This window comes from Perca flavescens, chromosome 11, assembly GCF_004354835.1.
Source record: "Perca flavescens isolate YP-PL-M2 chromosome 11, PFLA_1.0, whole genome shotgun sequence".
In the NCBI taxonomy this organism is placed as follows: Eukaryota; Metazoa; Chordata; class Actinopteri; order Perciformes; family Percidae; genus Perca; species Perca flavescens.
This window is the reverse complement of record NC_041341.1, coordinates 5099238-5124994: the sequence shown is the minus strand read 5'-3', so window position 1 is coordinate 5124994 and position 25757 is coordinate 5099238. Positions and strand designations below refer to the sequence as shown.

General features: G+C 40.6%; 3 protein-coding genes across 3 annotated transcripts in view; all 3 read right to left on the bottom strand.

Moving 5' to 3' along the window:
• Nucleotides 1–10006, bottom strand: part of ube2g2 (ubiquitin-conjugating enzyme E2G 2 (UBC7 homolog, yeast)) — a 21313-nt gene extending 11307 nt beyond the window's left edge. The window contains exons 1-4 of the mRNA XM_028592173.1: nucleotides 9830–10006; nucleotides 8677–8712; nucleotides 8077–8122; nucleotides 7682–7800 (exon numbers count right to left, since the gene is read on the bottom strand). Of these exons, the coding sequence (XP_028447974.1) occupies nucleotides 7682–7800; nucleotides 8077–8122; nucleotides 8677–8712; nucleotides 9830–9872 (244 nt within the window). The 5' untranslated portion in view covers nucleotides 9873–10006. The remainder of the gene's footprint in view (nucleotides 1–7681; nucleotides 7801–8076; nucleotides 8123–8676; nucleotides 8713–9829) is intronic.
• LOC114564684 (galactose-specific lectin nattectin-like) overlaps nucleotides 1–25757 on the bottom strand; it is a 225297-nt gene that overhangs the window by 178362 nt on the left and 21178 nt on the right. The gene's annotated exons all lie outside the window — the stretch shown is intronic.
• Nucleotides 14027–24954, bottom strand: LOC114564300 (ladderlectin-like). Its single transcript, XM_028591559.1, has 5 exons — nucleotides 24892–24954; nucleotides 15382–15471; nucleotides 14877–15011; nucleotides 14188–14299; nucleotides 14027–14094 (listed from the first exon to the last, which is right to left on the bottom strand). Exons 1-5 carry the CDS (start codon nucleotides 24952–24954, stop codon nucleotides 14027–14029), a joined length of 468 nt encoding a protein of 155 aa, XP_028447360.1.

Here is a 25757-nt window from a genome sequence, read left to right as displayed (position 1 = left end):
ACACACACACACACATTCAGATGAACACACACACACACACACACATACAGATGAACACACACACACACACACATACAGATGAACACACACACACACACACACACACACACACAAAGACACAGAGACACACACACACACAGATACACACACAGACTGACAGACACACACACACACAGAGAGACAGACACACACATTGATACACAGATGAATGAACACACACACACACACACAGACAGACAGACACACACACTCACAAAGACACACAGACACACACACACAAAAACACACACACACACACACACACACACACACACACACACACAGACAGACACACATACATAAATGCACACACACACGCACACAGTTCAATAATTAGAACATCTTGCCAGAAGTCAACGATTAATCGTGTTAAATTATCGTGATTTCAATACTGACCGAAATAATCGTTTTCTTTCCTAATTTCTCCATAGTCGAGCAGCCCTAACGCTGCGTGGACCCACTGTTGGCGTGGAACATGTCGCAGGTGAAAGTAAAACTGCAATTAGCTGAATTTCGATTTCAATTTCGGCTCCCAACGATCACCAAAATAGCATAATCGAGAAAAAAAACGATTATTTTTGCCATTATCTGTTTTGCAAGAACACTCTTATTTTGTCTTGTGTTCTGAATGACACGCGCATCCGCACTAGGGCTGTCAAAATTGATCAAAAATGACGTTCGAATATTCCCTCTAAAAAAAAACAAAAACACAGAATATTCAAACTTTTCGAACATCTGGTTGCGCATGCATCCAAGGTGCCGCGCGACATCGTGACGTCAAAATGTCGTCACATCCGGCCGGCGCGTCTGATTTATGGCGCTCGAGCCGAGGTCGCGCACGGCTCTTCTTTTTTCAGCGGCGCGCGACAAAGCGGAAACAGGAAGTCTGAATGAGTTCACCGACAACGTGATGCCAGGACTCTCAGAGTGACTGCAGGTCTCTCTGGTAAACTCACCGGGTTAAGATGAGATCTGTTAGTGAGTGAACATGTGATGATATATTGGCCCAATGTTTAGTAATGCCAGTATTAGTGGTCATAGTGAGTGAACATGTGATGATATATTGGCCCAGTGTTTAGTAATGCCAGTAGTAGTGGTCAGTGAACATGTGATGATATATTGTGTTTAAATGCCATGTAGTGATGATGATATTTGGCCCAATGTTTAGTAATGCCAGTAGTAGTGGTCATAGTGGTCATAGTGGTGAACATGTGATGATATATTGGCCCAGTGTTTAGTAATGCCAGTAGTAGTGGTCATAGTGAGTGAACATGTGATGATATATTGGCCCAATGTTTAGTAATGCCAGTAGTAGTTAGTGAGTGAACATGTGATGATATATTGGCCCAGTGTTTAGTAATGCCAGTATTAGTGGTCATAGTGAGTGAACATGTGATGATATATTGGCCCAGTGTTTAGTAATGCCAGTAGTAGAGGTCATAGTGAGTGGACATGTGATGATATATTGGCCCAGTGTTTAGTAATGCCAGTAGTAGAGGTCATAGTGAGTGGATATGTGATGATATATTGGCCCAATGTTTAGTAATGCCAGTAGTAGTGGTCATAGTGAGTGAAATTGTGATGATATATTGGCCCAGTGTTTAGTAATGCCAGTATTAGTGGTCATAGTAAGTGAACATGTGATGATATATTGGCCCAATGTTTAGTAATGCCAGTAGTAGTAGTCATAGTGAGTGAACATGTGATGATATATTGGCCCAATGTTTAGTAATGCCAGTATTAGTGGTCATAGTGAGTGAACATGTGATGATATATTGGCCCAGTGTTTAGTAATGCCAGTAGTAGTGGTCATAGTGAGTGAACATGTGATGATATATTGGCCCAGTGTTTAGTAATGCCAGTAGTAGAGGTCATAGTGAGTGAACATGTGATGATATATTGGCCCAGTGTTTAGTAATGCCAGTAGTAGTGGTCATAGTGAGTGAACATGTGATGATATATTGGCCCAATGTTTAGTAATGCCAGTAGTAGTGGTCATAGTGAGTGAAATGTGATGATATATTGGCCCAGTGTTTAGTAATGCCAGTATTAGTGGTCATAGTAAGTGAACATGTGATGATATATTTGCCCAATGTTTAGTAATGCCAGTAGTAGTAGTCATAGTGAGTGAACATGTGATGATATATTGGCCCAATGTTTAGTAATGCCAGTAGTAGTGGTCATAGTGAGTGAACATGTGATGATATATTGGCCGCATGTTTAGTAATGCCATTAGTAGAGGTCATAGTGAGTGAACATGTGATGATATATTGGCCCAGTGTTTAGTAATGCCATTATTATTGGTCATAGTGAGTGAACATGTGATGATATATTGGCCCAGTGTTTAGTAATGCCAGTATTAGTGGTCATAGTGAGTGAACATGTGATGATATATTGGCCCAGTGTTTAGTAATGCCAGTAGTAGAGGTCATAGTGAGTGGACATGTGATGATATATTGGCCCAGTGTTTAGTAATGCCAGTAGTAGAGGTCATAGTGAGTGGACATGTGATGATATATTGGCCCAATGTTTAGTAATGCCAGTAGTAGTGGTCATAGTGAGTGAACATGTGATGATATATTGGCCCAGTGTTTAGTAATGCCAGTATTAGTGGTCATAGTGAGTGAACATGTGATGATATATTGGCCCAATGTTTAGTAATGCCAGTAGTAGTAGTCATAGTGAGTGAACATGTGATGATATATTGGCCCAATGTTTAGTAATGCCAGTAGTAGTGGTCATAGTGAGTGAACATGTGATGATATATTGGCCCAGTGTTTAGTAATGCCAGTATTAGTGGTCATAGTGAGTGAACATGTGATGATATATTGGCCCAGTGTTTAGTAATGCCAGTAGTAGAGGTCATAGTGAGTGGACATGTGATGATATATTGGCCCAGTGTTTAGTAATGCCAGTAGTAGAGGTCATAGTGAGTGGATATGTGATGATATATTGGCCCAATGTTTAGTAATGCCAGTAGTAGTGGTCATAGTGAGTGAACATGTGATGATATATTGGCCCAGTGTTTAGTAATGCCAGTATTAGTGGTCATAGTGAGTGAACATGTGATGATATATTGGCCCAATGTTTAGTAATGCCAGTAGTAGTAGTCATAGTGAGTGGACATGTGATGATATATTGGCCCAATGTTTAGTAATGCCAGTAGTAGTGGTCATAGTGAGTGAACATGTGATGATATATTGGCCCAGTGTTTAGTAATGCCAGTATTAGTAGTCATAGTGAGTGAACATGTGATGATATATTGGCCCAATGTTTAGTAATGCCAGTAGTAGTGGTCATAGTGAGTGAACATGTGATGATATATTGGCCCAATGTTTAGTAATGCCAGTAGTAGTGGTCATAGTGAGTGAACATGTGATGATATATTGGCCCAGTGTTTAGTAGTGACAGTATTAGTGGTCATAGTGAGTGAACATGTGATGATATTTTGGCCCAATGTTTAGTAATGCCAGTAGTAGTGGTCATAGTGAGTGAACATGTGATGATATTTTGGCCCAATGTTTAGTAATGCCAGTAGTAGTGGTCATAGTGAGTGAACATGTGATGATATATTGGCCCAGTGTTTAGTAGTGACAGTATTAGTGGTCATAGTGAGTGAACATGTGATGATATATTGGCCCAGTGTTTAGTAATGCCAGTAGTAGAGGTCATAGTGAGTGAACATGTGATGATATATTGGCCCAATGTTTAGTAATGCCAGTATTAGTGGTCATAGTGAGTGAACATGTGATGATATATTGGCCCAATGTTTAGTAATGCCAGTAGTAGTGGTCATAGTGAGTGAACATGTGATGATATATTGGTCCAATGTTTAGTAATGCCAGTAGTAGTAGTCATAGTGAGTGAACATGTGATGATATATTGGCCCAATGTTTAGTAATGCCAGTAGTAGTAGTCATAGTGAGTGAACATGTGATGATATATTGGCCCAATGTTTAGTAATGCCAGTAGTAGTGGTCATAGTGAGTGAACATGTGATGATATATTGGCCCAATGTTTAGTAATGCCAGTATTAGTGGTCATAGTGAATGAACATGTGATGATATATTGGCCCAATGTTTAGTAATGCCAGTAGTAGAGGTCATAGTGAGTGAACATGTGATGATATATTGGTCCAATGTTTAGTAATGCCAGTAGTAGTAGTCATAGTGAGTGAACATGTGATGATATATTGGCCCAATGTTTAGTAATGCCAGTAGTAGTGGTCATAGTGAGTGAACATGTGATGATATATTGGCCCAATGTTTAGTAATGCCAGTAGTAGAGGTCATAGTGAGTGAACATGTGATGATATATTGGCCCAGTGTTTAGTAATGCCAGTAGTAGAGGTCATAGTGAGTGGACATGTGATGATATATTGGCCCAGTGTTTAGTAATGCCAGTATTAGTGGTCATAGTGAGTGAACATGTGATGATATATTGGCCCAGTGTTTAGTAATGCCAGTATTAGTGGTCATAGTGAGTGAACATGTGATGATATATTGGCCCAGTGTTTAGTAATGCCAGTATTAGTGGTCATAGTGAGTGAACATGTGATGATATATTGGCCCAATGTTTAGTAATGCCAGTAGTAGTGGTCATAGTGAGTGAACATGTGATGATATATTGGCCCAGTGTTTAGTAATGCCAGTATTAGTAGTCATAGTGAGTGAACATGTGATGATATATTGGCCCAATGTTTAGTAATGCCAGTAGTAGTGGTCATAGTGAGTGAACATGTGATGATATATTGGCCCAATGTTTAGTAATGCCAGTAGTAGTGGTCATAGTGAGTGAACATGTGATGATATATTGGCCCAGTGTTTAGTAGTGACAGTATTAGTGGTCATAGTGAGTGAACATGTGATGATATTTTGGCCCAATGTTTAGTAATGCCAGTAGTAGTGGTCATAGTGAGTGAACATGTGATGATATTTTGGCCCAATGTTTAGTAATGCCAGTAGTAGTGGTCATAGTGAGTGAACATGTGATGATATATTGGCCCAGTGTTTAGTAGTGACAGTATTAGTGGTCATAGTGAGTGAACATGTGATGATATATTGGCCCAGTGTTTAGTAATGCCAGTAGTAGAGGTCATAGTGAGTGAACATGTGATGATATATTGGCCCAATGTTTAGTAATGCCAGTATTAGTGGTCATAGTGAGTGAACATGTGATGATATATTGGTCCAATGTTTAGTAATGCCAGTAGTAGTAGTCATAGTGAGTGAACATGTGATGATATATTGGTCCAATGTTTAGTAATGCCAGTAGTAGTAGTCATAGTGAGTGAACATGTGATGATATATTGGCCCAATGTTTAGTAATGCCAGTAGTAGTAGTCATAGTGAGTGAACATGTGATGATATATTGGCCCAATGTTTAGTAATGCCAGTAGTAGAGGTCATAGTGAGTGAACATGTGATGATATATTGGCCCAATGTTTAGTAATGCCAGTATTAGTGGTCATAGTGAATGAACATGTGATGATATATTGGCCCAATGTTTAGTAATGCCAGTAGTAGAGGTCATAGTGAGTGAACATGTGATGATATATTGGTCCAATGTTTAGTAATGCCAGTAGTAGTAGTCATAGTGAGTGAACATGTGATGATATATTGGCCCAATGTTTAGTAATGCCAGTAGTAGAGGTCATAGTGAGTGAACATGTGATGATATATTGGCCCAGTGTTTAGTAATGCCATTAGTAGAGGTCATAGTGAGTGGACATGTGATGATATATTGGCCCAGTGTTTAGTAATGCCATTATTATTGGTCATAGTGAGTGAACATGTGATGATATATTGGCCCAGTGTTTAGTAATGCCAGTATTAGTGGTCATAGTGAGTGAACATGTGATGATATATTGGCCCAGTGTTTAGTAATGCCAGTAGTAGAGGTCATAGTGAGTGGACATGTGATGATATATTGGCCCAGTGTTTAGTAATGCCAGTAGTAGAGGTCATAGTGAGTGGACATGTGATGATATATTGGCCCAATGTTTAGTAATGCCAGTAGTAGTAGTGGTCATAGTGAGTGAACATGTGATGATATTTTGGCCCAATGTTTAGTAATGCCAGTAGTAGTGGTCATAGTGAGTGAACATGTGATGATATATTGGCCCAGTGTTTAGTAATGCCAGTAGTAGAGGTCATAGTGAGTGAACATGTGATGATATATTGGCCCAATGTTTAGTAATGCCAGTATTAGTGGTCATAGTGAGTGAACATGTGATTATATATTGGTCCAATGTTTAGTAATGCCAGTAGTAGTAGTCATAGTGAGTGAACATGTGATGATATATTGGCCCAATGTTTAGTAATGCCAGTAGTAGTAGTCATAGTGAGTGAACATGTGATGATATATTGGCCCAATGTTTAGTAATGCCAGTAGTAGAGGTCATAGTGAATGAACATGTGATGATATATTGTCCCAATGTTTAGTAATGCCAGTAGTAGAGGTCATAGTGAGTGAACATGTGATGATATATTGGCCCAATGTTTAGTAATGCCAGTAGTAGAGGTCATAGTGAGTGAACATGTGATGATATATTGGCCCAATGTTTAGTAATGCCAGTAGTAGAGGTCATAGTGAATGAACATGTGATGATATATTGGCCCAGTGTTTAGTAGTGACAGTATTAGTGGTCATAGTGAGTGAACATGTGATGATATATTGGCCCAATGTTTAGTAATGCCAGTAGTAGAGGTCATAGTGAGTGAACATGTGATGATATATTGGCCCAGTGTTTAGTAATGCCAGTAGTAGTGGTCATAGTGAGTGAACATGTGATGTGAGATTATGTTATGTGTGTGGAGCTGGTCATTAGCTTTGTAATGTTATGTGTGATATCTGTAACAGTAGTAAAACAGATGTTATTCTGATCCAAAGACTCTTTCTGTGATATAAAGGACACTAATAGATTATACCCTGGACACTATCCATTATATCCAAATGTTAATGAGTAATCGGGTTAAATAATCGAGCAGTCCTAGGTGAAAGGTGTGTGAACGCTGCGTGGACAAACATGTCTCAAGTGAAAGGTGTGTGGACGAACATGTCTCAGATGAAAGGTGTGTGAACGCTGCATGTCTCAGGTGAAAGGTGTGTGGACGAACATGTCTCAGGTGAAAGGTGTGTGGACGAACATGTCTCAGGTGAAAGGTGTGTGAACAAACATGTCTCAAGTGAAAGGTGTGTGAACGAACATGTCTCAGGTGAAAGGTGTGTGGACGAACATGTCTCAGGTGAAAGGTGTGTGGACGAACATGTCTCAGGGTGAAAGGTGTGTGGACGAACATGTCTCAGGTGAAAGGTGTGTGGACGAACATGTCTCAGGTGAAAGGTGTGTGGATGTCTCAGGTGAAAGGTGTGTGAGACTCATGAACATGTCTCAGGTGAAAGGTGTGTGAACGAACATGTCTCAGGTGAAAGGTGTGTGAACGAACATGTCTCAGGTGAAAGGTGTGTGAACGAACATGTCTCAGGTGAAAGGTGTGTGGACAAACATGTCTCAGGTGAAAGGTGTGTGGACAAACATGTCTCAGGTGAAAGGTGTGTGGACGAACATGTCTCAGGTGAAAGGTGTGTGGACAAACATGTCTCAGGTGAAAGGTGAGGTGAACGCTGCGTGTGGACTCACTGTTGGGGTGGAACATGTCGCAGGTGAACCTCATCTTGGGAGGACTGAGAGGATAGTCGGACGGGAAGCTGAGGACGGCCGGAAACACTCCACCTTCAAAACACGTGTCCTGGGGACCCCTGAAACACACACACACACACACACACACACACACACACACACACACACACACACACACACACACACACACACACAATAGGGTCAGATTCTCTCATGGGCAGTGAACGCCACACCAACGCAGCACAGAACCACAGTCTCAGTCTACATTTACATTGCCACAATTACATATTTCCCCCCTCTCATTCCACCAGAGCAGGAGGAATGAGAGGGGGGAAATGCCAGAGCAGGGGGAATGAGAAATGTATTAATGCTGTTGTTCCGTTATGTGTACTCACATGATGAGAGCCTCCCATTCGAAGAAGTTCTCCTCATTGGCCGGACCTGCAGACACACCACCAGCCAATCAGCCTCTTTCTGCAGTGGTTATGCATCTATTCTTTAGTCCTTTTACGTTTCTTTTATGTAACTTCTTTGTGTCTTTGTGATGGTTTTTGGATTGTTAGGAATCGTGTGAGTATGTTTTCAGTCGTTAAGCGTCTCGTTGAGGATTCTTTTGGAACTTCTGTAGTCATTTCATGTCACTTTTGCATCTATTTTGAGTCGTTTTACGTGTCTTTGTAGTCCTTTTGGGTCTGTTCACCATCTATGTTTAAATCTAACACCACAGACAGTGCTAAGCAGAAGTGAATACACCCATGCTAAAGTTGACTAACAAGAGGAATAAAAAAAAAAAAGAAATCATCTTTTTTGGACATTCATCTTAATGCCTTAATTAAAAGATTTAGGAAAAATCCAACCTTTAATGATGCCAATTTTCTTTGTGAATGAATAATGTGTCGTAAATAAATAAATGTTCTTCCTTGGTGATCAATAAAGTATCTCTCTAATAAGTAATTTCTCCATAAAACACACATGAACAGCTCGGGAAGTCTCACCTGCTACAATCCCCTCTGGTGGGTTCAGGGTCAGCTCTGAAAATACACACACACACACACACACACACACACACACACAGAGAGAGATACACATACACACACACACAGAGATACAAACACACACACAGACAGACACACACACACACACACACAGATACACATACACACAGACAGACAGACAGACAGACACACACGTTAGCTTCATGCAGTGTTGGAATTTAGCTAACTAAGTAGGCTAGGCTACATTTACTTATTTCTTTATTTTTAATACTTTAGTACATGTTCCTGATAATATTTACAGACTTTTACTGAAGTAACATTTTCACTGCAGTACGTTTACTGTAAGATAGTATTTTTACGATGTAGTGTTAGTACTTTGTCTTAGCCAAGTAAAGGATCTGAATACTTCTTCCACCGCTGGTGTAAACATTAGCATATGTGCTAACATGCTAACCGTATACTACAAGCTAACAAACACACACTGACATCACAACAACAATATTATTAATGTTATATTACCAATATATAAATCACCAGTCCGTTACAACATTACTACATATTATTACCACAGTAAGGTAAGGCTAGCCGCAGTATTCTCCAGTTGCACCAAACTCCATTCACAATACTGTCGAAAATAGGATAATCAGAGTGTAACAAACAGTCAACATGGTCAATGTAGCTCTAAGGTTTCCTGGCACCTTTAAGAGCTCTAATCTTTAATTCGGCATAGAAACTAACATCTTAACTTCTCTCTGTTTGTGCTAAATTAACCTGTGTTTCGGAACTAGGTCGCCATCGTAGTTTTTTTAAATTGCATAATACGCGTCTACGAGGAAGATTCTGGAGCGCTTCAGAGCTACAAAAACAACTTATATAATGTGTTATTTTACCGCTGTTAATGCTACTGGGTGTATGGACATAATGCCGAATTTAAGGTACATTTCAACCTCTTTATTATACGTTTAATCTATGTTGAAATACATGAGCGTCACTGCCGAGGAGCAAAGAAACCACTAAATCAGCGGATTATTGAATGGAGTTTGGTGCAAGTGGACAACAGGCGCTCGCGGGACTGTTAGCTTAGCGTGTGTTCGCTAACGTTATAAGTTTTCCCGTTGGCTGAAGGCTGAAGGGTGGTGTCACGTTCACTCACGTTTGTACTCGGCCATGAGTCTCTTTAGCGCGGTGCCAGCCATCGCGGTGCTTTAACGGAAAACAGAAAACAAAATGCAGCTCCGAGCTGTAACGTTACTCATGGATGTGTTACTTTCTTTTAACCTGTCGTCACCACAGCTGAGCCATCCGGCATTTCCTGTTGCTTGGGTGTGAGTGTGAGCTCACAGCGCCCCCTACTGGCCAACTGCAGCATTGCAGAAGAAACGGGAGGCTGCTATGTAACCATAGACAGTATATAGAATAGAATGGAATATAATAGAATTGAATTGAATAGAATATCTTTATTGTCATTTTAGCAGATACAACGAAATTAAGTGCAGTCCTTGTCAGTGCCAAACATCTATGAGGTAATATATACCATAATAAATAACAAATACATAGTAAAAAAGGCTACTACTGCAAACATATTATATTAATGCTAAAAAACACATGGGAGACACTCATACAGGCATCCACATTTAAAAATTGCATAATAGCCCTATTGAGGTAGATTAGTTGTAGGAACTACAATGAATTATAGGAACTATAATTTAGCAGCATTATTCAATGCACTTATGGCTGTTAGATAAAAGCTGTTATGTAGTCTGTTTGTTCTTGATTTCATGGATCTGTATCTCCTGCCTGAGGCACAGTGTGTGACCAGGGTGTGACGAGTCCTGTAAGATGGTTTTGGCCTTTCTGAGGCAGTGGGAGCTGTGAAGTTCTTCCAGAGAGGGGAGAGGGCAGCCTATGATTTTCTGTGCTGCCTTTATGACCCCCTGGAGCTTTTTTCTCTGTGCCACAGTGCAGCTCAAAAACCACACACAGAGACAGTATGACATAATGCTCTCATTTGAGCAGCGATAGATGGATAATGGACCACCAGACCCCGTGTCTCTGTACGAGACCAGTGGAGGATATCAGAAGTCTCTTTCCCGGTGCTGGCTGAGTGTTACTGAGCAGCCTCCAACTGAGCTTGAAGACGTAAATGTGACGTGAGCAACGTGTCTGAAAGTGTGAAGTCTTCTGGTAGCTGTGAGAGAGAAATCTCAATCATTCCCAATCTTACAGAGACGGAGAGTGTAGGTATATGTAAGGAGATAACATAGACACAGGCTAATTACTGATCACTAACATGCTAGTTAACATTAGTAATTACTGATCACTAACATGCTAGTTAACATTAGTAATTACTGATCACTAACATGCTAGTTAACATTAGTAATTACTGATCACTAACATGCTAGTTAACATTAGTAATTAAACCTAAACAGCTAATGGAAGTCCAAACTGCCTGTGAGCTTCTCCTGTACTATACGGTAATTCCTCTACTGTGTGACAGTAAGTCTCGTGGTTATGACCCAATCGTTAGCCTATTTTTATAAAAGCGTTTGCTACGGAGCCATAACGTGAGATACAAGGTAATGGAGCCTTTTATACATTGTCGTGTTTCTTTAGAAATAAACAATAGACAAATAGAGTCTTTAAACGCTTCAGATGTAAAGTTATTCTCTGTTAAAGTGGCGTCAAAATGAATGGGAGTCAATGGGATGCTAACGGGAAGGAATCGCTTTGTAGCATCAAAATGGCGCCATAGGAGGTTCAAGTTCTGAAGCAAAGCTTACCCTCCTTGGTTAGCGTCCACTACATATGCTTTTTTTTGCCTCTGGCAATGCGAGCCTACACCACGGTAGACCTCACATGGTCTGCTGACATTTCTGCCAGGTGAAGAAGGCCCAGCAAAGACTTTACTTCCTTAGGAAGCTTAAACACCTTCCACAGCAGCTGCTGGTGAACTTTTATGGTGCCACCATTGAGAGCCTCCTAACTGTAATGGAAAATTAACTAATGCATTTACTAAGTGAAACTTATGTGCAGATATTACTTTTTAATTTGTGTCTGTGTGTATGTGGTTATATGAACTTGCGACATGGCAGTGGCTGTACTTTAGGTGAACTTGTGCTAAACGTGGCAGTTCAGTGATAGGATAAATAATAGGGAAAGTCACGTTTATTATAAATGGTGACTTATGACACAGATTTTTTCAATCTGCCAACAAGACATATTATTGACCTTTGCATATGGCCTGATCGGCCTCAGATGTATGAAAAGTATATTTTTCAACATATAAGGGGAATAACTTTGATTATTATAACTGAAATATTCCTTGTAGACTCAAACCAGACAGACTTTAATGATATATAAACTGGGTTTCTATACTGAATGTAAGTTGAAACTTCTGTTGCTGAGCTATGTTCGCTGCGCTGAACTTTCGCTCCATACTTGCATATATGTATTAAAACCAGACTAAAGGACACTTTGTCTCAAATCCTCTTCATTTCAAAGTGTTTCTGTTCAGATTTCCACTACACTTACCTACTCCTGCACAGTGTAGTACGGAAGATGCACAGAGGATCAGCAGCATCTGCAGTCATCGGGACCTCACTACCACCATCTGCAGGACATCTACACTGGCCGACCCATCCCACCTATCCCACTCTGGACAATGCCTGCTTTCACCCCTCCCTTCCGAGAGAAGGTACAAAGCAATACAATGTAAAACAAATGAGCTGAAAAACAACTGTAGACACTGCCCCACACTGCCATAGCTTTTTTACACAATCCGTCGATGTTATGTATCATCGTGAAAATCTACTTGAAGTATTAAAAGTAAAGAAGAATCCTCCCATTGTAGAACGTGTAAAGGACCCAACCAGTTGTGTCTTTAATGGTCTAATCATCTCAGCTGACTTGTAGGCCAATATATTGTTGGCTCGTTTACTTTAGAATAAAACATTATATTTCATAAACTACATATGTTTTGTGTGCAGGAATCCTAATGGGTAGAGTAACTAGTTATTAAAGCTGTGACAGTTGAATGTAGTGAAGTAAAAAGTACAATATTTCTCTTTGAAATGTAGCGGAGTAGAAGTAGAAAGTGGCATGAAAAGAAAAGACTCAAGTAAAGTACAAGTACCTCAATATTTGGACTGAAGTACACTTCAGATAACTTACTAGTGCTTCATTAATTTTGATAGTGACAGTATTTTATATATATATATATATATATATATATATATATATATATATATATATATATATATAATCCTGATTTTACTTTGCAATTCCATTGATCAGGGTTAACTTAATAAAATAAATAACAGACCTTACTAGACCAAGTGAAATTAGTGACAGTATTTCAATATCAACATTTTGAAGCAGTCCTGCACATTGTCTATTTCATGTCATGAAGCCAGCTGTGTCATCACCTGGCCAATACCTCACTGAGAGCTGATCAGGTCTTTAGACCCAAAGGTTGGGAGTTCAAACCCCCAGGGTAAATATTCATGATTTGTCCCTTTTAGAAAACAACAACAGGACCAGACACTGTTTTTGTGACAATGTTTTGTTTTTATTTTTGAATGCTTAGTTGATTATATAGTAAAGGGAATCAGCTGAATAAAGAACACAACACATCAGTTTTAAGAATAAAAAGTAACCAGTTAATTAAACCAGTGGACTATATTAATTATTAATAGTTATGAAGTGTTATTATAGTTGCATTCTCCTCTTGTATCACAGAAAGTTCTGACAAAATATACACTTTTATTTTCTATCTGGACATTTTGGATAAAAAGATCATCACCACTCATGTCTGAAAGGTTTACGTTTGGACGGATTCATTCTAGCTGTTTCCAGTCTTTATGCTAGGCTAAGCTAGCTGTTTCCCCCTGATTCCAGTCTTTATGCTAAGCTAACATCTGCTTGAGGGAACTTCATATTTAGCATACACACATGACAGTTGTATCGATCTGAACAATAACTCTCAGAGAGAAATCTAATTATTGTGTTAATATTTTATCAGATGAGGAGGCGCTGTTCATAACAGATAATATTCAGTAAACTAAAATGGAAAAGATATGCGAGTATTCAAATGTTTTCTGTATTTCATTTTGTGTTATTTACTGTAGATTAAAAGTCCAATTACTGATTTATTTTTGTCCAGCTCAGTGAGCCAGTTTCTGTCTAATTTTAAACCCAAATGTGAACTGTTCTCTAACTCTTCAGATAATAAACAAGTGAAAGTGAGTCATCTGTCAGCAGAGAGCTGTTTCTGTCTGCTGAACCAACTGAAAGTGAAACAATGATAGAGATTATAGATGAGCTGGAGAGGCATCATGATGGTGTGGTAGAGTTACACATACAGGTTCTTCGAGCACACGAAAGAAGCCAGGTTGGTACAACCCACGTCGTTCCAGTTTTCTGTAGAGAGTTTACAACCAATGTAACTGATTACATTTAATGTCTCACTTTTATATTTAAGACTGCAACAGATGCATTAAATGTTTTTGTTACCTTTGTAGTTCATCACAAGACAGTTCTCCGCTCCACCGGCGTTGTTAGGCTCCCCCCCAGCCCAGCTTTGATAGTTGAAGTTGGATCCATCAGTCCACATCCACGTACCCTCCTGGAGGAGAAAGATTGGTTTAAAGTCAAAGTGAAATCAGGAGTTCTTGTTGTTGTGATACTCATTCAGGCCACAAGAGGATCCTCCTTGTTTTCTACAACAACTCGACAGATGCAACCCATTCTCACGAACGGGTTCGTATGATATCGTATGAAAACTTATGCACAACAATATGTATGATGTCACATGACAGATAAGGTAAGCGGTCATTACAGATACATTTAGCCGACAAAAGGTGACTATGAGCCGGGTACAGAGCACCGCAAGGAAACGGTTCTTTCAGCGTTGCAGTTGAGTTTAGCTGAGAAAAGTGAGCGTCATGCAGCTACAACAGTTAAGTTTAGAAAAACCAAAACAACTAGTTAGGGTTAGAAAAATCTACTCAGGATCTTCACGCTCTCATACAGCAGCAGTCAATGTTCTGCTGACAGTAATAAATACGTGGAATACATACAGATTACAGATTCAAATTCCAAATTAAAGAGTTTTACTTTTGACAGCTATATGTACGAATGCTTCATGAGAACAGGCTGAGAGACGAGCGACATCAGTTCCTGTGTTATGACAAAAGTCTCACCTGCACTGAGTCAAAGCCTCCGATCCAGGCAGGTCTGTCTGTACCAGTCACTTGTTTAATGAAGTCTTTGATGAATCCATGTTCCGCATCTGAGTGGATGGAAGCCAGATTCCCACCAGCAGTCTGGCAGAAGTTCTAACGTAGACAATATCATCAGTTTAAAACAGTTAAAAAGAAACAAAAACATAATCACATTATTAACAGATCTCAGGGCAGTTTTACAGTCACAGGGCACATTGTAATACTTATGTGGTGTGGAAGAAGTATTCAGATCCTTTACGTCAAAAAAATACTACACTGTAAAAATACTCTGTTACAGTAAATCTGCATTGAAAATGTTACTTCAATAAAAGTATGTAAGTATCATCGGTATCACGGGTGTTCATGTCTCGGGAGAGTTTGATCTTTTTTCTAAAGATATGGTATTAGTAGTTTTACTGTAGTAAAGTATTAGAGTACACTGGTATTCAGCATACATGTGTTATCATGGATGGAACTGCTGTACCTCTGCATCGAGCCAGGGTTTTGCCGGCATGTAGAAAGCGAAACAGCGACAGCCAGACTGTCTCCAACCAGGAGGGCAGGAAGCATGCCCCTGTATGAACAGACAAGCCAAAAATAATCAGTCTAGTCTATATCGACAACTGGTCATTTATGGATTGTTCTTCTGCAGCGCTGTGGACATAGAGCTGTTAATTCAAGACTACAATCAGAGCAACCCAAAGAGTCAGAGATGCTGTTCTGACCAGGGGTCCGTTCCAGGTAGGAGGTTTAACAAACTCTGAGTCTAACCCTGATCTCTGAGTTGATTTACCCTGAGATGGAAACTCTGACAGCTGATTTGAGTTGGTTCAATCAACTTGGAGTAGGTTCACTCAGGGTTACGCGCGTGCACAAAAGGCAGTATGAATGGAGCCATGATTCTACGATTCACCATGGTAACAACCACAAACAAACGGGTCGGCGGAAATACTCATGTGCACAAAGCGAGTTTGAATATGTATTTCGTTAAAAAAGCAAGACAGCGGCTGCTGAGAGAGAATTGGTGTGGGAGAAAATTCCTCCTCAAGTCAATGCGTACGCATTAACAGTGTATTAATTTCTTCTTACCCCATTCTGAGGCTGCAGCACCATGATCATTAACAGAACTTTAATGTATAATCATTTATTTCTTTTTAATGGCTCTACTGTCCAGGGAACACTACAAAAACGTTTAAAAAACGTTTCAGAGCAAGTCACACTTTTCTGATTGCTCTGCATACAGTGGCTTTACTATTACAGTATGGTCCGCTACACTGTTGTAAAGAAAACTGCTGTTTGCAAAAAATGTAATGCGACACAAAGAATCTGCTGGGATGTTACAGCCTGTCCACGATGGTTGATGTTAGTGATATGAGGACGGATAAGGTATCTACATATCTAATGGACTGTGATAAAAAATACCTCTGAAATCAGTTATGTGGAAATGAAAATACATCTATAGTCGGGACTTAGTATCATCTCCCGACTTAAACTCTCTGTGAATTAATACAGCTTTTTCATCAACGGGATTGTCGACAAAAGGACATGACATGTTTGAGAAAAAAACGTTTTATAGTCTGCCTAACATAAACCAATACGTTTTGTTATTCATGCAGATAACAAACTGCATTAAAATGTGCCTGATACAGACTGAATGAATGAATGAGGAAATGAGTTTCTCCTCCCTCTGAGAGGGAGGAGAATGAGAGAAACTCGAGGTTTCTTGAAGAAAACCTGATCCCGACCAGGATAGGTTCACAGACTCAGTTACCATAGTAACTGACTCCGAGGTTAAGTTACCTCTCTTTCTGGAACGGAAAACCCAGAGTTTCCCTCATCTCAAGGTTAACAAACTCAGAGTTTTCACTAAACCTGCTTTCTGAAACGGGCCCCTGGGCAGGAGATTTTACTTTCTTCACAACACTGTGATCACAAAAATGTCAATTTATGTGCAACTATTATTAACAAAAAATGGAAAGCTGAGGCTTATCAGCAGCAATTTTAAGAATTAACAATTGTGCAGTTGACTTTAATGTGCTCCAAAACAGCACAACCAGGAAGTAAATAAACTTGAGTAATTAGCATCATTATACAAGCATTTGTGTCTATATATGCAAAAACATCTGCTGAACAGGGCAAACATTGATACAAGATTGTAAACAGTTTAGTAGTACCTGTTTATAATAACAAAACATTTATTTTTATTTTAGTTACACACCAAATTTCCATTTTAAATGACTTATTTCTTAAAGGAATACGCCACCATTTGTTGAAATTGGGTTATTCACCGTCTCCTCTATATTTATAGAGGTGGGCAAACGCATTTTTGTCTTAGTGCATGCATTGTCTTAGTCCGGCGGTGCCGTGGCTAGCTTAGAGTAATAAATGGAATCCTTTGTGACCGTGTAGCATGTTGTGAGTAAAAGTGACCCAACAACAACAAAAACAAAACCTAATTACTTCTTGTGGCCTGCATGCTCACAACGAGTAAAAGTAGCAATGCAGATTAAGGCTGAATCCCAATCCTCCCCTTAACCCTAACCCTTTGTCTTAACCCTTGTTGTGCACGTTCACGTGAGAGCTAGTGGTATCCCAATACTCGTCTTTATCAAGGGATAGGGCCTAGGGGGAGGGCCCTTCCGACCAAGTAAGGACGCAAGCTCACTTGGGGCAGCCAGGGTCATTCATACATTGCGCAACGAGGAACATGGCAGCCAGGTCGACCAGAGAGACCCATAAATAAAAGTATTACATAGTACATAAAGTATTCTCGGCTTAAAGAATTGATTTAAAAATTACGACTGTGTTGTTTTGTGCTCTACACAGTCCTGTACATATATAGTTTCAACCATGTTCTTAATTGAAACGTTTTTAAAAATTGCTAGTTTGTTATGCTAACGTTACATTGCTGATTTGCACAACAGTCTCGCATTTCATTTGAATGGACTCCATGCATGTATACAGGGGGGGAGACGTAGCCACTAGCTATGTGCTTTGTTGTGGTGAATGGGAGACCTAAATATTATTTTGTCGTTTTACTGTACATTTACCATCCTGTATTGCACAGGGACACCAGAGGAAACCCGGCAGCTGGTCCTCTTTCGGACTGAAAAGGAACCAAAGTTTCTAAAATCAAAATATGCTGCAAAACAACTATGGGAGTGAGTCCTACATTCATTATTGTATTGGTACTGTATATTTATAACTGTTACTGTATTGTAATAATTTGTAATTCATTCCTGTTCATGTACATTGTTGTTTGTTATGATACAGGACGCTGGTGAAAGAAATGGGTTTGGAGGGAATAGTGACAGTGCCAGCAGGCAGCAAAGAAGTGGGAGAATGTTAAACAAAAACACAAGGTGTGTGATGTTCTGTTAAAGAAAAAATATCTGCATCTTCAATCTCAATATGACGTAATGAATGCATACAGTATGGTTGTAGGCATGATTTTAGTGTGTGTTGTGTGTCCTTCCAGGAACTAAGAACTCCCAGAACAGGGTCAGGTACGGACAGGGGGGAAGTGACCGCTGCAACCTGGCAATTTTACGACATGCACAAGGGTTTAGTTGCCAGGCCCTCAGTTGACCCTCCTGTGTTGGTGGCATCCTGTTATGTTGATCCCACGCCAATTCTCACGGTATTTTAATGCAGTACATTTTGTGGTCTGGAATAGCCGAACATGTTCTTATTGTAGTGTGTGTGTATATACACACCCATATCATTTCCACATGACATGGATTGTAAATCAAGATCTATCTTGTTACTTTAGGCGACTGGTGAGCCCTCATCCCCAGCTAGCAGCTCTGCAGCCAGCAGTTCACCACTGCCAAGTCCCTCAACCAGAAAGAGAAGAAAGAGAAATCCCATCCTGGATTTCCTCACTGAGGAGTCAAATAAGGAGCAGAGGCGCCACGAGGAGAGTGAGGCCAAGAACAAGGCCACGACAGAGCGGTTCTTGTCCCTCCTTGAAAAGATCGTTGAGAAGCTGTAGTTTTTATTTGTTTTGGTTGCCATTTGCAACTTTTTTTGCTAAGTGTTTTGAGTTTCATACATTTGTGCCTTTTTTTGCCATTGCCCTGAACTGCCTTGCACTACATTCATATGTCAATATTTAAATCTCAGCCTACACTTTTTTATACATTTTAGTGCCTTTTTTTTAACTGTTATCTACCTCATGTATATTTTACTATTCCAATATTGTTAATATTATTGCCATTGCACTGAACTGCCTTGTACTACATTCATATTTAAATATTCAAATCTCAGACTACACTGATATTGCACTATTCCTTCCCTGTTTTCAATTGTATATTTCTGGTAAATTTTTGTACTGACTAATTTCTTGTTTTTATTCTGGCCAATAAAGCTAAATTGTTATATAATGTTTTGCCCATTTACTTTAATTGGTCAAGTCATATTTGGGCAATTCAAGGTTGAATTAACATTTGGGGGTCTAACTGAGATGTATTAAGATAAGATTTTTATCTTTATTTGACTCTTTATTAATCCCACAGTAAGTTAATCATTTTGTGAGAAGTCCTATCATGTATCTTTCATAAAAGCAAATAGAAACATGCCAACATAACACTTTTTTTCTTATTACTTAAGCACATATTATTTAACTGAAGTAGTGGTTACAACAACCACAGAGACTAACCATTCAATTCAATTCAATTCAATTCAATTTTATTTATAGTATCAAATCATAACAAAAGTTATCTCGAGACACTTTACAGATAGAGTAGGTCTAGACCACACTCTATAAATTCCAAAACCCCAACAATTACAGTAATTCCCTCAAGAGCAAGCATTAGCAGTGGCTATTGCGACAGTGGCAAGAAAAAACTCCCTTTTAGGAAGAAACCTCAGCAGACCCAGACTCTTGGTAGGCGGTGTCTGATGGGCCGGTTGGGGGCGTGATGAACAGTGGTGATAACAGTCACATTAGAAGTCACAATGACTTCGAAGGTTATCGTGGAAGTTCATGTCATAGCAGGGCACATCGTGTCATACTGAGTAGTGCAGTCTCCTATACCGGATCCTGACTACTCTGTGCGTATGAACATCACAGCAGGGCGTTGCGGGATGTAACGTGGCGCTGCAGAGCACGGGTGGAGGCTGCGGATGCAGCAGGACGCAGCAGGATGCGGCCGGGAAATGCAGAGAATCATAAGAAGAAGAAACATAAGGACTCCGGGGGAGTAAACTCCCCAGAGCTAGATTAGTAACAAGCATTTCTGGGACAGGATGCATACAAAAGTAACAAGTAGAGATGAGAGAGCAGCTCAGTGTATCTTAGGGAGGAACAGCCTCCCCGGCAGTCTAGAATTGTAATAGCATAACTTAAGAGAGGCAGGTTAAAGAGAGGTGCCTGGTCGGGCTAGAACTCCCCCCAACCGGATCGGGCTGTACTGGCCTGCCTCCCTCTACTCTCGCTCGATTATTAATTATACAGTATAGAAAAAACTGATGACTACGAGGAGAAGCAGTGGGCCGGGTTAGGTGGACTCTTCAACTCCTCGTCCCTAACTATAAGCTTTATCAAAGAGGAGGGTTTTCAGTTTACTCTTAAATGTGGTAACGGTGTCTGCCTCTCGAACCCCGACTGGGAGCTGGTTCCATAATACTGGAGCCTGATAGCTGAAGGCCCTGGCCCCCAGTCTACTTCCAGAGACTCTAGGAACCATAAGTAGCCCCGCATTCTGGGAGCGCAGTGCTCTAGTGGGACAATAAGGTACTATGAGCTCTTCTAAGTATGATGGTGCTTGACCATTTAGAGCTTTGTAAGTCAGGAGGAGGATTTTAAATTCAATCCTATATTTCACTGGAAGCCAATGCAGAGAAGCTAATACAGGAGAAATATGATCTCTTCTCTTAGTTCTCGTCAGAACACGTGCTGCAGCATTCTGGATCAGTTGGAGAGTCTTAATGGACTTATTTGGGCAACCTGATAATAAGGAATTGCAGTAATCTAGTCTAGAAGTAACGAATGCATGGACTAGTTTTTCAGCATCGTTTTGAGACAGGATATTCCTAATTTTGGCAATGTTACGAAGATGGAAAAAGGCTATTCTTGAGGTTTGTTTTAAGTGGGCGTTGAAGGATATATCCTGATCAAAAATAACTCCTAGATTTCTGACAGCAGTGCTGGAGGCCAGGGTAATACCATCCAGAGTAACTATATCTTTCGAAAACGAAGTTCGGCGGTGCGTTGGTCCTATCACAATAACTTCAGTTTTGTCTGAGTTTAACATCAGGAAATTGTGGGTCATCCAGGATTTTATATCCTCAATACACGTTTGAAGTCTTGCTAACTGACCACTTTCATCTGGCTTAATTGACAGATATAATTGGGTATCGTCTGCGTAACAGTGATAGTTAATCGAGTGTTTCCTAATAATATTACCTAGAGGAAGCATATATAAGGAAAATAGAATTGGTCCAAGCACTGAGCCTTGAGGAACGCCATGGCTAACTTTAGCGTGCTTGGAGGGTTTATCATTAACATTAACAAACTGGGATCGTTCAGAGAAATAGGACTTAAACCAGCTTAGTGCGATTCCTTTAATGCCAACTAAGTGTTCCAGCCTCTGTAACAGGATAGTATGGTCAATAGTGTCAAATGCAGCACTAAGATCTAGTAGAACAAGAATGGAGACAAGTCCTTTGTCTGCAGCAGTTAGAAGGTCGTTAGTAATTTTCACCAGTGCCGTCTCTGTGCTATGATTCTTTCTAAATCCTGATTGAAAATCATCAAATAGACTGTTGCTATGTAGAAAATCACATAACTGATTAGCAACCACCTTCTCAAGGATCTTGGATAGAAAGGGAAGGTTAGATATAGGTCTATAGTTTGCTAAGACCTCAGGATCTAGGGTGGGTTTTTTCAGAAGAGGTTTTATCACAGCAATTTTAAATGACTGCGGTACATAACCTGTTAGTAAGGACATGTTGATCATATCTAATAATGAAGTGTTTACCACGGGTAACGCTTCTTTGAGTAGCCTCGTTGGGATGGGGTCTAAGAGACAGGTAGACGGCTTAGCTGAGGATATCTTTAACATTAATTGTTGAAGGTCTATAGGATAAAAGCAGTCCAAGTATATGTCGGGAGTCGTCGTTCTTTCTAGCGGTCCTGCATTTAAAGATGAACTGTTAGAAGTTAAGGGCAAAAGGTGATGAATTTTATCTCTAATTGTTATAATTTTATCATTAAAGAAGCTCATGAAGTCATCACTACTCAGAGCTAGAGGAATAGATGGCTCAGTAGAGCTGTGGCTATCTGTCAGCCTGGCTACAGTGCTGAAAAGAAACCTTGGGTTGTTCTTGTTTTCTTCTTTTAATGATGAGTAATAGTCTGATCTGGCCTTTCTTAGGGCCTTCCTATAGGTTTTCAGACTGTCTTGCCATTCCAAACGGGATTCCTCCACTTTGGTGGAGCGCCACTTACTTTCGATGTTTCGTGAGATTTGTTTTAATTTGCGAGTTTGGGAGTTATACCAAGGAGCTAATTTCCTTTGCTTTATCGTCTTCTTTTTGAGAGGAGCGACAGAGTCTAAGGTCGTCCATAGGCAAGTCGTAGCACCGTCTACAAATGTATCAATTTGAGAGGGACTGAGGTTAACATAGAGGTCCTCTGTTATGCTAAGGCACGACATAGACTGGAATGCTGTAGGAATATTTTCCTTAAATTTAGCTATAGCACTGTCAGATAGGCATCTAGTGTAGAAGCTGCTATCTGGTTTAGTATGGTCAGGTAGCAAGAATTCAAAAGTAATTAAAAAATGATCTGATAATACCAGATTCTGCGGAAATATTATTAAATACTCAATTTCAATACCATATGCCAGCACAAGGTCGAGGGTGTGGTTAAAACAGTGCGTCGCCTTGTGCACACTCTGACTGAAACCGATTGAATCCAGTAATGAGTTGAAAGCAGTAGTAAGGCTATTGCTGTCAACGTCCACATGGATATTAAAATCACCAACAATAAGTACTTTGTCTGATTTAAGGACTACACATGATAAAAACTCTGAGAATTCAGATAAAAATTCAGAATACGGACCTGGAGCTCGGTAGACAACAACAAATATAATTGGCTGTACTGATTTCCGTGTTGGATGTTGAAGATTAAGAACAAGGCTTTCAAAAGAGTTATAATTTAGTTTGGGTTTAGGGTTAATTAACAGGCTTGAATCAAATATGGCTGCAACTCCCCTCCTCGGCCTGAGCCTCTAGGAATTTGAGTATTAATATGACTGGGAGGGGTGGCTTCATTTAGACTAACATATTCTTCATGGCCCAGCCAGGTTTCAGTAAGACAGAATAGATCAATTTGATTATCAGATATCAATTCATTTACGAGTACTGCTTTAGAAGACAAAGATCTGATATTTAGTAATCCACATCTAATTTTCCTATCCTTTTCTATCATTGCTGTGGTAGTTTTAATTCCAATTAGGTTGTTAAGTGTTGCCCCTCTATTCACCACTTTGTGTGGTCTGTTGTTGATAATTACTGGAATAGTACTAGTACCACATGTTACTGGAGTAATACTAGTACTACATGTTATCCTACAGAAAACATTTTCAGATCCATCCACTTGTATAGTGCTATCAGGATCAATACCTGGGGGACATGAATCTGTGATATTTTCAACATAATGTCAATACTTGCCTTCTGTCAGTGTGGTCGTTATGTTGTCAGATAGCAGCCTGGCTCCGTGTCGGTTTGGGTGGAGACCATCACGCTTCAGCAGGTTGGGCATCTCCCAGAACAAGTTGAAGTTGTCGACATAGGGAAGGCCCAGGGAAGTGCAGAGTGGTTCCAGCCAGGTGTGGAGCCAGAACAGTCTGGACCATCTCCGCACCCTTCCTGTAGGTAGGTAGAGGCCCAGAGATGACAATCCGCTTACCTGTGCCCATCAGGATGGTGATGAGACTGGTGAAGTCTTCCTGGAGTGCTATCGACCGTCTCTCTCTGATGTCGTTTGTGCCCACATGCACGATGATGTTGTCGACCTTGGAGTGACGGGCGAGGATGCCGGAAGTTTGTGCTGGATGTCACGGACCTTGGCACCGGGAAGCAGTAGACCTTGAGGGACCGCTGGGTAACGGGGAATGTGGAGATCCCTTACCATGGAGCTTCCGATGACCAGCGTGGAGATTGATGAGTCCGAGGGGGAGAGTCCGCCCTCAATGGGCGCGTCGACTGTGTGGATGGACCAGGATGAGCTGCGTGGGGACGTGGCAGAGAAGGGAACTCCTCGTCGTTCGTCAGAATGCTGTAGCGGTTTTCTAGTCGTAGGGGTTGGGCTGGGGCTGAGCGTTGTCCTGACCGCCTGCTCTGGTGCTTGCTTACACGCCATGGCTCAGGCTGGTGTGGAGTGGAGCTGGTCAGCAGAGCTGGCTGGGTCCTCGGCAGAAGCCGAGGAGAGACAGCAGGGACAGAGGTTGTATTAGTGTGTGGTGGGGTGAGAGTATTGCAGGGCACAGTGGAATCAAAACATCCATCAGTGTGTGTGTGGGGGGAACTTCCAATGATAATGGAGTCGAGGAACTCTTCACTTGCCTTGATCTGGAGGAGAGTCGATATTCTGGCTTCAAGTTCCACTATCTTCTGGCTGAAAACTGTTAGTTTCTGAACATGAGTGACATTCAAAACCATGATAACTGAAACAGATATACAAAACACCATGCATTGTCTATACAAATGTTTATTGTAAACAGACCTAAGTAGTACACATACATGTACTGTATATGTACATGTATGTGCAAATTTGTTGTTGTTGGGTGACTTTTACTCACGACATGCTAACGGCAACAAAGGATTCCATTCATTACTCTAAGCTAAGCTAGCCACGGCACCGCCGGACTAAGACAATGCATGCACTGAGACAAAAATGCGTTTGCCCACCTCTATAAATATAGAGGAGACGGTGAATAACCCAATTTCAACAAACGGTGGCGTATTCCTTTAAGAGTGTACTTACATAAGCAGTCAACAGTCTGCTGGACAAACAGAGCAACAAAGCAAACGGAAAGACTGATGTCATCTGTGGAAAGAAATTCAAATTGAAGTTAAACAAAGTCAACAAACTGCATACATAGAAATGTCAGACAACGAATGACTGCAGTTGATCATTAATGAGCCATTCATCAAATTAAAGTATCCAGCTAGTTATAAGTGTATTAGAAAATATAGACATAGTTTAACATTTGATAGATCATGCATCGCCATCTGCTTATCCGGGGTCGGGGGGGGAGCAGCTTCAGCAGGGGACCCCAAACTTCCCTTTCCTGAGCCACATTAGCCAGCAATGACTTCATGCCCCTTATGGGCATCCTTACCAGATGTCTCACTGGGGGATCCTGTGGTGTGGCATCCTTACCAGATGCCCAAACCACCTCAACTGGCTCCAGTCATTACCCAGCCTTCATGACCATAGGTAGAAACTGAAACAGACTGGGAGATCGAGAACTTTGCCTTCTGGCTCACAACTAGGGTTGGGTACGACAGCATCTACCGGACCAAATAGAAACGCAGATTTGGGTGCCTCATTCTGGTGCCACTGATATGCCTGTGCTGCTCTCTGATGCTCCTATAATGGACATTAGAGGCAACAGTTCTGCATCGCTGCACTTGACACTAGTTAGCACTACACTCAACAGCAACTAACATCCTACTGTTACAACAAACATGATTAAAATGCTGACAGCTAAACAGTGTAAAGTGTGACTGAATTTCACTGGAGAGGATTCCCACAGCAGGACGTTAACAGTCTGCAGCTGCCATTGTCGGAAAAACAACACACTTAAAACTGGTAGCCTCACGGTGCATTCAAAGTTATTGTCAAAT